Source organism: Scatophagus argus, chromosome 4 (assembly GCF_020382885.2).
Source record: "Scatophagus argus isolate fScaArg1 chromosome 4, fScaArg1.pri, whole genome shotgun sequence".
NCBI lineage: Eukaryota > Metazoa > Chordata > Actinopteri > Scatophagidae > Scatophagus > Scatophagus argus.
In genome coordinates, this window is record NC_058496.1 from 3,257,009 (window position 1) to 3,269,226 (window position 12,218).

At 43.0% G+C, this 12,218-nt stretch overlaps 1 protein-coding gene across 1 annotated transcript; it reads right to left on the minus strand.

The window, feature by feature from the left end:
• Positions 1-588: 588 nt before the first annotated feature.
• ppp2r2aa (protein phosphatase 2, regulatory subunit B, alpha a) lies at positions 589-11,440 on the minus strand. Its single transcript, XM_046386921.1, has 10 exons — positions 11,052-11,440; positions 10,590-10,667; positions 8,868-8,965; positions 8,556-8,721; positions 8,257-8,369; positions 7,225-7,402; positions 6,282-6,446; positions 5,252-5,421; positions 4,968-5,059; positions 589-4,628 (listed from the first exon to the last, which is right to left on the minus strand). The coding sequence occupies exons 1-10, from the start codon at positions 11,056-11,058 to the stop codon at positions 4,349-4,351; spliced, it is 1,347 nt and encodes a 448-aa protein (XP_046242877.1). The 5' UTR covers positions 11,059-11,440; the 3' UTR covers positions 589-4,348.
• Positions 11,441-12,218: the final 778 nt, after the last annotated feature.

Genomic DNA, 12,218 nt, shown 5'->3' on the forward strand with positions numbered 1-12,218 from the left:
CAGTAGTGTTTCCTGTGGGTTGAAGGGAGGATGGGTGTACAGTACACGTCACCCTCAGTTACATGAAAGGGTTCTGTTGGTGGATTATGAAGTGGATGTTTTTTGCAGAAAGATAAATGTCACACTGTGTGCGTTCATATGACCATGTACAGTCTTTAGACAATGGGTTATGTGATTTCACAGAGGCTGAGCAGATGCTGCACTTAGGTAACCTCCTGCCCTCCAGACCTGTGCTATCAGCCCGTTTCCAAGGCCAGGTATCGACCCCAGCAGGACGTTGGAGAATCATTTGCCAGCGGTCATATGGTCATCAGTGGTATCTCTCTGCTCCAGAGATCTGAATCTTGGAGAAGCCATCACGGTCAGGATTTGAGCAGGTGGTGACTGACTTAAATACCTTCTCGGACAACTGTTTGTCAGAGCGCCAGTGTCGGGAACCACTGCAGCAGCTCTGCCTTGCTGACGAAATGGGTCTGAAATGATTTGAAGCTTACTTCTACAGTAACAAGAAAACATATCATGATTAAGCGTCTATTTATGTGATCATCTGCCATACAAAAGCAGTTTTAGTCATTTCAACCAGAAGGGTTTAGGTTGCAAATTCTTTATTACTTTTCATCTAAATTGTATTTTATTCCATTTGATAAAGATAGACACAGATGTACAATGAACCACTTGTAGCCCCCAACCCCCCCTCCCCAAAATGGAGCACCCAAACTCTCCTACAATCTTTATTCAAGAGCCCCCCTCAAAGAAATAAACAAAAACATACAAATGAATGAAATTCACAAAAATAAAAAGTGCATTTCTGTTTTAACTCCTGTGATACATTAGACATGTACATAGTGCTGCGTCAAGTGGATAAACCTCATAGCTCCAATTCAGACTGTTCCCTTGAGATTTTATGCGTAGGGCAATTTCTGTTGACCCAAAATTCATGCTCAAAAAGGATTACAGAAACTTAAAGTTAAAGGCTGTTTAATAAAGTCCTGAAAAGCTGCTTGTTTGGAGGTACAAGGTTTGGATCACAGAGCAGCGGTAAAATCCCCTGAGCAGTCTCCTGTCTGGCACGCCGGAAAGTTCAAGAAACACACGTGTTGATTATCTTATTTCTTTGTAATGCTATAAAAAAGGCATTAGGGTTCTTCTGAACATCTCTGTGATTTACACATGGACTGAAGAGTATTGGGGGGGCGGATTAGTTGTTTATCCTCCATGAATGTTAGTGACTGTTGTTCCAATAATGCTATGACACTCGTACAAGCCTCTACGTCTGCTAAGATGGGATTTCCTTTTCTTTATACATTTATTTTTAGCATTTTCAAACAATGGAGTGATAGCGCTTCCTTTGGTTGAATGACAGGACAAGTCTGATCTTATATTTTGAATGGCAAACTCTGCTTGTTGACTGGATTGTCCCTGACCGTGGAATGAAACAAACGGGCCACATCATTCATACGAATGACATGCGGCAAATAACTCAGCTGACCCTCACACACCATCTCGCATTAGACAGTAAAGATGTTTGTTGTAAAAATCATGAAAAACATAGAGATCAGCAGAGCGTCTCATTACTACAGGACATTACCCAGAGCCCTGAGAGTGACAAACCTGTGTGGAGATGGGTGGTTATTTTGCTGGCATCCTAGTGATTGGAAATCAGTTCTCCAATGTTGGAGTGACACATTAACTTACATAAATACGATCCAGTGGACTAATAAGCTTCATGCCCTGATTCAGTGGATTAAACTATCATTAAAACAGAACTTTGATGAAGTGGAAAACTGTGCTGTGATCAGCCCGTTTGCTCCAGAAGAGAACTGGCAGCATGTGTGGCAGAAGCATTTTCCCACATCCAGTGCAGTCATCATTTAAACCGCTTCAGTACAACAAATCTGCACACCAAGCGCTTCACAAATCCTCCTTTTTAAATAAACGAGTCTGAACTCTCCTACATTTCACACAGTAATTCATCAGAATCAGTAACGCTGCCTAGTCAACCGTCTTGACTAGCTTTAGAGAGAACTCGATTTAACAGCTTTAACGCAACATGTTGATTAAAATGCCTTTCCCATGTAGACCCACAGGGGCCCAGTCTTTCACAGCGAGTAAAAAAAAAAAAAATCCTAAAACAAAACCATGGCACAAAAACAGAACGTTCAGATCCAAATGAACTCTGAGACTCTTACTCTGAAGCATCCACGCGACTTTCACAAGAACATCAGTTACAGTCAGCCAAATTAAAAAAATAAACTGTTAATAGTGCGTACGACTATGGCGGTACTGACGCCTGAAAATACTTTTCTTTGGACATCCCGCTTGAGAAACGACACACCTTAGTCGAAGACACAAAGAAGCCTCTAGCCTTTAAAGAAATACCTGCCCAAACGAACAAAGTGTCCCAAAGACAAAATGGTTCCCCCATCAGGTAACCTTCCATCTGCAATCAGTCTGAGACAGACAACTAAAGAAACTACAGTGATCAGACTGTAATCCTATTGCCTCAATTTATACAAAAATAAATCAGCTATAGTGATTATTCTTCTTGTATAAGGTACAGTACAAAACATCATTAAAAAAAAAAAACAACCAAACAAAAAACCCTACAAACAGATCTGGAGGATAAAACGGCCGCTCAGTCTGCAACTACACAACAAACTTTGTGGGGACCACGAGAGAATTAGGCTACGTCACGCCCCTCGAAGTAGATAAGCTTTTGTCCTGAGCTTCACGTGGTGGTCCCTACACGTCCAGGGGTCTGACCAGGGGCACCTTGTCTGCAAGACTGCTGTAAATGAATACAACTTTGTATCGGACTGGTTACTTTGGCATCATTAGCCCCTACTCGACCCGGCAAAACCACAATACCTGACGAATGTGCACGCGTGCCACTCGTGTCCACGTGAAAGGACGACATTATTACATTTTTGACCATGCTGCCTGCTGACCATTTCAATACACAATGAAAATCAACTTACACAATCTTGCACAGAGTAGAACAGTCAGGTTTTGGTAATGCATCTGCCACCAGGGAAGCCGTTGTATAAACACGTTATTGTATCAGAAACATGAATAAAAAAAGACATGGATGTTACTTTTAACCTCAGTATGAACACACAGAGTCTCCCTGCAGCTGCATTACTACTGAACAACTGCTTTGACCGACTCAAAGACAACACAAAGTGTCAAGCCAGTTTCAAGTTGACTCTCCTACTGTAGAGAAATGAATGTAAACCAGCGGCTGCCTTGACGCTTGAAATTTCACTGAATAAATACTGAAACGCTATGGACGAAAGATTAGCATCATTTGCAGAGAATGAGCTAAAATGTGATAAAAGACTAAAAAAGTCCCTTAACTGCATAAGCAAAGTGTACATCAGATTTGAAGTGGGGAGCAAACTTGGCATCCTGACAAACACTTGGGGCAAATACGGAGTGTTGACAGCTTGTATTAGCAGGGTTTCAGGGCAGTACCAAAGGGAACAGAAAGAAAACAGAAGAATTTCGTTTTCAAATTTCAAACTAATAAAACGTGGTAGCTACAAAAACTTCATTGGTAGCTATGACATACAAACGAATCGTGTCGCAATGGCACAAAAGAATAATGATACAACCTAGCCAAATGTGTACTTAACACATTTTCCCTTTGGTTTGGGATGTAGTGGAGAAGCTTGTTGAACTGAGTGCTGCTAATGGGGGGAAAAACCCCCCATGATATTAATTCCTAATCTCTGGGCTCAGATCTACGAACCCTGCACATTTGTAACACACGTGGTGCTTTTCCCTGTGCTGGCTTGGCTTGACTCGGTCTGACTCTCTGAGCCAGTGCTTCACTTCAAGCCTCTGATTCAGTTAGTAGCTACAAAAGTTCTGTAAGCTGGACAGAGAGACTTTTGAGAAGGTCTTTCTTTCTTTCTGGTCTCCTGCACGTGAGTCGAGTCTGGCAAAACGTTTGTTTGAGTTGGAGAAGTGGGTTCACGACAGGTGAGCCGATGTCGACAAGACGCCACCACAGCCTGCTTGTTGGTGGCCAACCCGTGATGAGCCCAACTCTCCCACTCACTCAAATGCGTTGCGAGACTGGTAATGGAAACGAAATCAGCAGGTCACGGCCAAAAGTGTCGATGGAACAGGCCGCATGTAGAATGCGCTTGTGATGAGACGTTTATGTACTGTGTGAAAGCCTCTGTTTGCTGTTGACAGTCTGGTCACATTCGATATTAAAATCACCAAGGGGAGATCATATCAATACTTGGGGATTCAGGCAATGACAGACAGATAGTTTTAGGTGTGTATCACAGCAGTGGGGCTCGAGCAGAAATCTGGGATCTGAGCATTTCGGCGACTGCTAGTTCAGTTTGTCCTGGAATATGTACAGATTGTTGGTGGTGGCCACAGCGATGATGTTGTCCAGGGGATGCCAGGCAGTGTGGAGGATTTTCTTGTTAAAGTCCAGACTGTCTACACTGATCTCATCTTTTTTGCGCTTCCCACCCGTGCTTACTTTGCGAGGTTTCAGGACCGATCGTGGCTTGCTGTTCTCCCGCGACGCCTCAAAAGTCACATCCTGCCGATAGCCTCTGTCAAACATCCTGAAGAAGTTGTTGTAGGAGCCGGTCATCACAACGCTGCCGAGGGTCAAGGCAAGAGTGAGTGGTGGTAAAACACAGGGCAAAAATGAAGGACAGTCAATCAAAAAGCCACAGGAGTATGAGCGTGACATGTACCACTACAGAAGCATGTGCACAACAACCCTCTGCCACCCAAACCAAATCGTCTGCAGCCTTATGCTCTGCATGGAGCAGATAACCACTGTTTTTGATAAGGTCTGGGCTCAGTTGCGTCAAATAAGGGTCAGCCCAAAATACGTGCATGCATCATGCATTATGAAAAACATATTTTGTTCCATCAGAGTAACAACACTTCTCCGGAAGGCATCTTTTGATCCTGATAATAAAGATTCTCACCTGTCGTTCCCATTCCAGCAGCACTCAAACTTGTCAAAAATGCAATCATTCTCGTAGAGTGAACACAACTTACTCCTGAGATATTCATGCACCTGTTAAAAGGAAGTGACAAAAACACAGTCGTTAGTTAAGAGCTGTGCAAGACAGAATATAACATATGATGATTACTTCTGTAAAAAAACCTCCCTCTGGAATCAGGCCCTCCTATCTGCAAGATAAAACTGATAACTGATTGTAACAACATAACTTCAGTCTTGGTGCACAGCGTGGCAGCAGTCACAGACCTGATATGTCTCTACTGGCCGAGTCTCCATGTTGAGATCCCAGATTTTGACAGACAGGTAGTCACGGGTCATCATGTAGCGTCCACTGTGGCTGAACTTCACATCAGAAATGGAAGAGATGATCTCAGAAAAGAACGAACGATTGTTTGGATCCTCTGGCTCTTCAAACACTGAGAAAAAAGAAAAGGATGCAGGTCATTTGTATACCTTGACTGCAATTAATTTTTTGAACAGATGTGCATAATTTAATGCAGCAACATGTACAAGTTTTAATAGTGTGGTCACTGGAGGATCATATTTTTATGTTCTGTCTGTGCCCTCAGTCCCACAGTTAAGGCAAGCCTATTGTGTACTCTACAAGCTGGCTTTTTCTAGAACAAAACATAAAAATAAAAATTTTCTCCTGGTCTTCATTAAATAAAGGGGCCATCAAAAATGATCAATAATCAATTGACTGAAATTAAACATTCTGTCATGATAAATATTTCAGCTATATATTTTTTTTCCATCTCTCTCTCTCTCCATGTTAATGATTTCACAAGACTACTGAACTCACACAGGTGTGGGGCATTCAGCTAACCAGACTCTTCTCGCACTTCAAAGTTTGCCGAGGGGGTACTGCGGGTCAGAGGTTGGTGCTGCTGCCTCTGAAGGAGGTCAAAGGTTTTCTTCATTACAGCCACCTTTCCTATTGGTTCAAATAAGTTCTTCCACCCTTGCCAAAGCATTGTTAACGTGACTGGTGCTGATATTTGAGACAACCTTCACAACACTTGCAAACTCACTAATTCACCAGTTAAGACTTCTTGTCTCTCTTGCTGTTAGGAAAGAAAAAGTTACCTCCCAATCTAAAGGTTGGATGCCATTCTAGTCAACACGCTGGCTGATAAACACGCTATGCCACTTCCCTTGATGGAAAGACTGACCTCACAGTCGAAGCGGTTCAACAGGAGATTTTTAGGCTCGACATGTATTAAAACAGTGGTCCTCCACGCTGACGTTTTCACAGCATAAAAGAACCTGAGCTTACTTTTGGCGTGCTTGTCGCACAGAGCTGATGTCCTCATGTCACACAGGCGGATGGTGCCCTTACTGCTGCTGTAGACAAAAGTGTTGCACTGGTTGGGGTGGAACTCTGCGGCTGTGATCACCTCCGTCAGCTCCTCCATATTTGCCGGCTTAATGTCAACAATGTCTGAAGAAGTGAGGTTAAGGTCAAAGGGATAAACTGAAAGAGAAGTCCTTCAGAAACGACAGGAAAAGGATTTATTCAACTCGTAGAGAAAGTCTGCCATTTTCCCAGTGGCCCAAAATGATTTGCATGGCACTGGGTCAGAATACGTTGGTCTTAGAAGTCAGCCTGCACTTACATGACAAGCAGCTTTTGGTAGCACATAATTCAGTGCTGGATAGGCAAAAATCTTCTAGCCAGAATGTCATGTGGTCAGTTCAGTTCAGCTCTAAAACGTTTACTTCAGGGTCCAGCTGAGCCGCTATGTGTAGAGGCAGAAACTTTCTTCCTCTGAGGACATCTAGTGGTAGCACCAAATATGACACTGTAATATGGATCAGAAAAAATGTGTCCTAATATGCAGGGGGTTTCAGTGATTAAGAATGAACAGCATAACTGATGTGTGGTGGACCCGGATGCATGAGGGGATCATAATCTGACAGCGAGTCAGAGACACCTTCAAGCAAAGAAATAAGCTAACCAGGACATATTAGTCATTATTTCACATATTGTACATGCGCAGAAGGAAATTAAGTCCTGCAAACTTATGTATTAAGTTAACAACATGGTTGAGCCCAAATAAATTTCCAAATAACCACAACCGTAAGTGAGTAGTCTTGGTAGCCACGACTTTCTTATGCAGGAGACATAATTATAGTCTAAGGGAATACCTATGCTGAATTACATAAAAACTCATAGAAGAAAGAGGAATTTAAAAAAACTAAACCTAAAAAAAGGATACTGAAGCTGCGATCGGTGATCTCCAGATTCCAGAGGTTGATGCGCAGGTCATCTGCAGACAGGTAGGTCTCACAATCACTGTTGACTGAGATGGAGTTGATATGGTAGGTGTGAGCATTTGCAAACACTCGTCTAGGGCTGGCCTCCACCATCAAGTCCATGGGCCTGAATACTGGTACCTGAGGAGACGAGCGGGGTCAGCATCACTTCATTTTCAGGCAAAACAGAGCACACTGTGCAGTCACAATAATATTATGTCATTTTTAACGATCTTTATATAAAAGGAATTTTTCCACCAAGCACAAAACACGTCCCAAACTGTTCTTGTAGCGCTGATGAAGAGGCAGACAGATGTCCAAACCACAACACATGCTGGTTGATGAATAAGTCTGCCAGCATTCTGTATGTTTGTATCCTTGAGATTTTGCTGGTAGTGTGAGGGGGAAAAACATTTCACTAATACTGATGCAGAAACTCACAGATAGCTAAAAATAAAGGGTCAAGCCTCAGTGTGAGAGACTACCAGCTAAACTGAGTTTATATTTGGAAACTGTTCAATGATTATAGATCAGCTTCCTAATGTGGAGGATGCATGTGAACCTGAACAGACCCCTTTTTTCCGAAGAGACTTGTCAAACACTGAGCGAACTACTGACACCTTTAACCCATTGGTGTCAGTAGGTAATATTAATAGGGTTATTAATATTATTCATAACACATGTGCCTGGAGAGTGGAGTGACTGGAAAACAATAGAGAGAAGAAATAATACTTTATCTTTGTCTCAACTAACTGAAAATTTGTTCAATAAGCTTCTAAAAAGTGTAACACAATTAGTCTCGATTTTATAAACACTTAATTAAAGGGACAATCCACTATGCAGACTGAGTACGATCACCTGTATGAACACCTACTCTACCTCTGTGGGGTAGCAGGATGCTGTACACACCGGCAGTGACAGTTAAGACATAATTAATAATGCATACAGCAAGTGCTCCACATAATTGGTACAGTGACAAAGCAGTTTGTACACACCCGTAGTGTTGTGACAGTATTGAAATCTCTGTATCGCCCATCTTCTTCCTTCAAATTGTAACCCTCTGGTCTCTTGTCACGCTCGCTGATTTTCCACAGCTTTATGGTTTTGTCTACCAATGAGAGCAGAGATCAAGACAAACTTATCTTCAGTAACACAAGACATATTTAGGATTACTTGGCGTGGGATGATGACCCCAGAGGCTCCATGGAGAGGTTTCAGGTTAAAATAGCTAAACATCACCAACTCACGACTGCTACAGTGAATTAATTAAATCAGGATACAGTGGCTTACGAACCATTTGTAGACAAAAGGAACTGTGCTGCGTTCTTCTGAGGCAGCCACCTGATCTTGTTGATCTTCTCCTCAATCTCAAGGCTTTTCAGGTAGTCGAACTCGGGCTCGTGGCTCTGGAAGGTGCTGTAAACATTGTACTCTCCTCGACACTGTGGCTGATTCTTACTCTGAATAATGACAGACCGCAGATCTGAGTTAGTTCAAATGCTATTAGAACTTTGCTGAGAGCAAGAATCAGCTCATGTATGATCAGAAGCCACACAAAATTAGGGATGACATGGTTACAGATTTGTGTAGGGTCACCAAAACTTACCTCTGGCTCCTGCTGAAAGATGACAACACGACCGCCCTTGTCCCCAGTGGCTAGCAGCTCCCCAGAGTGGTTGAATTCAACAGTAGATATGATGTCAGCTGTCAACAAGGTGGTGTGATTAGAATATCATCAAACTTTGTGCCCTTCTTTCTAATTTGCATAAATCTGAGGTGTGTTTAATGTGAAAATATTTTGCACTGGTTTGCAAAACCTCTCTGGTTGAAAGGTTGAGTTCCCTAAAAACTCTTCCAGCAGTGTTAAAGATCTTGTACGTTTGCTCCTGTTTTGCCCACGTACAGCATGAGGGGTCAAACCACGGTGACACAACAGAGCAGTGACGCACAGGTACTGTATGTATACACACACACACACACACACACAGTGTGATAGTGCAATGGAACCTCTACTAAACAAGCTTGGGATGGGGAAAAAATTGGCATTCAACACTTTCCAAAGACAAGCAACAATCAATCCCTGTTTACAGGCTGGCACTATTCTGAGCCAGTACCATCCTTAATATAGACTATAATGTTGTTTCTCTCTCAACAGAGCACACAAAGTGCCTGATACAACCAGGCTCCTTGCAAACTCTCATATGCGGGAAAAGGCAGAGTGAAGGAGAAAATTTCTGCACATACAACCACTACACCAATGGGTTTTCAGTTTATGTACTGCTGTGTATTACTGACACAAGGATAGGCTCACATTTATACTTGATCTCAAGCAAAGTTTACAGTAAACACCCATGTTGTCCCTCACGCACAATTAAGTTCATCATGTACTGTAAATATGCGTGTTTAGGGAACCTGTGAATTCACTCAGGACAACAGGAAGGGGGTGGTGGGTACTTGATATATGAAAATGACCCACTACAGGGCTTTATGTGCATTAATCCCGATGAATTGTGTAAAAATTATTGACAGCATTGCTGCGACAGTTTAGAGTCACTCCTGAAACGATGTTGCTGTGAGTCAGGATAATCACAGACGTCATCAGGGCTTTTATTGTGAGTCATTATTTCACAAAAAATAATTCAATGAAATCTGTCCTGAAGGTGGATTATCCTCAGTAACCATGACAAGAGTTCATGAAAAGACAGCCTGCCATCAAGGTTTCCATTTTGTGACATTTTGTAATGCTTTGAGGAGCACAAAACAAACTTAATTCAGCCAAATTTTATTGATTTTGAGGAAGAAGTCTCAAAATTTACTGTCATCAGCTTGTCTAGATACCAACAGAGTCAAGTATATAAAAACCTATTTGGAAAAGCTAATTCTGAAGTGCTGAATGTTTTTCTTTTGTCTTGGTCGATCAGACCCTTTCAAAGCAGGGCTTAACACACCGCTGAGGTCGTGCCCAAGCAAACTGACTGCTCAAATAAACGCACTGCTTCAATAACTTTCATCTTGTTTACAAGAAGCCCTTGTCCTCCAAAGGCAGAGACATACATGCAATTAATTTCACTCCCAAGCAAGCAAAAGTCACTTTTCACATGTTGGATAAATACACTCGGAGGACTTCTCAAAGCAATGCCTGCGCCACACCACTGACCCTTTTCATTCACAGGCTAATGTTCCAAAACTGCAACAGCTCGTAGAACTTTTCATTACCTGCACAGAGCATGAAGTGTAGCACTGAAGCTAACCTCAGAACAAGCGTGCACAGGATGCCAGTCAGACAGTGCGGGTTAGCAACTGTTCACTGACCAGCGCATGGACTTACCTTCAGCGACATCATCATCTATCGCTCCTTTGACTTGGGAAAAGCACCACTGCACATCGCTGTTCCCACCGCCGGCCCCTGCACGAAACACAAGCCCAAGTTTTCACACACCACACCATCAAACATAACTTTACACGCGTTAGCCTGGGGCTAACTTAGCTAAATTTAGTGATATGAGAACAAGGCCTTCCGTGACTTCATAATAATTACACATTTTGATCGGCGTTGCATATTTCCAGGCACATGATATAGTTTGAGCGCGTTTGCGGTGCAAAACGCTCACTTTCACACTGTCAGTGACACACAGTAGCATCCCAGCAGCGTATCTTAGCTTGCTAGCTACTCTTCGCTCGTTAACCACAACAGAGGAACGGTCATCTGTGCTAAACCGGATAGCAGTCACCACTTGGAAAATAATTCAGCTTCAGACACTCTGACGGACTTATCTCTCTTTAGATTTACCTGCCATTGTGAGCGACTCAGACACAGGGTGTCTCTGTAGCGGGCTCAGGCCCTGAACTGGAACAGTGCTGACCCGGGTGGGCTGGGTGGTTCTGGTCGAGGAGCAGTGGAGGAATAAACCTGAGAATGCGGTTAGTCAGTAACTTCGAAGACCGCACAAGTCCTCGGCCCAGCTGATACAGACAACACGAAACAGTTTCCAAACAAGGAGAGTGAACTACAATCCTTAGTAGTGAATTTTAGACTTTGCACTCTACTTTGAGATTTCCCTCGCCTCTCCCTCTCCCAGCATTACACTTTCAAAATGGCGCAGGGCGGGAGGCGTTCGCCAGGCTTCTAACGGAGAGCGGCGAGGATGCATCATGCAAATTTAATCTAGCCGACTCCCGAGACGCGGGCCTATTTCCCCTCTCCCCGAGACCACATGGATGATTGATTTATAGAGCGATTATTTTTCACTGAAAATTAATAAGGACTTCTTAGAAAAACCCAGTAATACCTTAAACTCCGTCCACGTGGATCGTTTCAGTAAGGGAAATCGAACTAGCCCACGCGCGCAGGGTTTTTGGCTCCACGGCAAAAGTGAAGTAGATTTAATATGAAGTTTGAGAAAACAATAACTTTTAACTCTTTTATTTTAGATGTAGTTTAAGTTGCAACTAGAGATGATTCAAATATTAGTCATAGTATATTTGTGATGCGAAAAGTTATTTAATTAGGGCTTGGGTTGGTGCTGCTGACCCATTGAGACGTTAAGAATGTTTTTCCTCCAGGAAAACCCCCGGTGGCACCTGCAACTGCCCCCGAGCTTCGGATGGACCTGTTGACTTTCTTGCACCTGCAGACAGCAGTTTTGGAGGACACCACTCAGAAAGGTTTGCCTCGGTGTGACAAACTGAGTTCAGGCTTTAGTGGGGGACCGCCATGCCAGCATATGCAGTTTTTTTGACATTTTGTCTTGCTCAGTTGTTACAAATAACATTAATGGCAGCTCTGTTCTACTCAGGTGTCACAGTAAACCATGACAGCTAGGCAGCCTGCACAGTAGGAGGACCCTGAAACCAAAGCAGCCAATTGGAATCGAGCCTGTTTATTGATTTTATTATTTACACCTATCTGATTGTCAAAGGTCTTCTGTGTCCTCCTCTAAACTGAATCTCTGTTCTG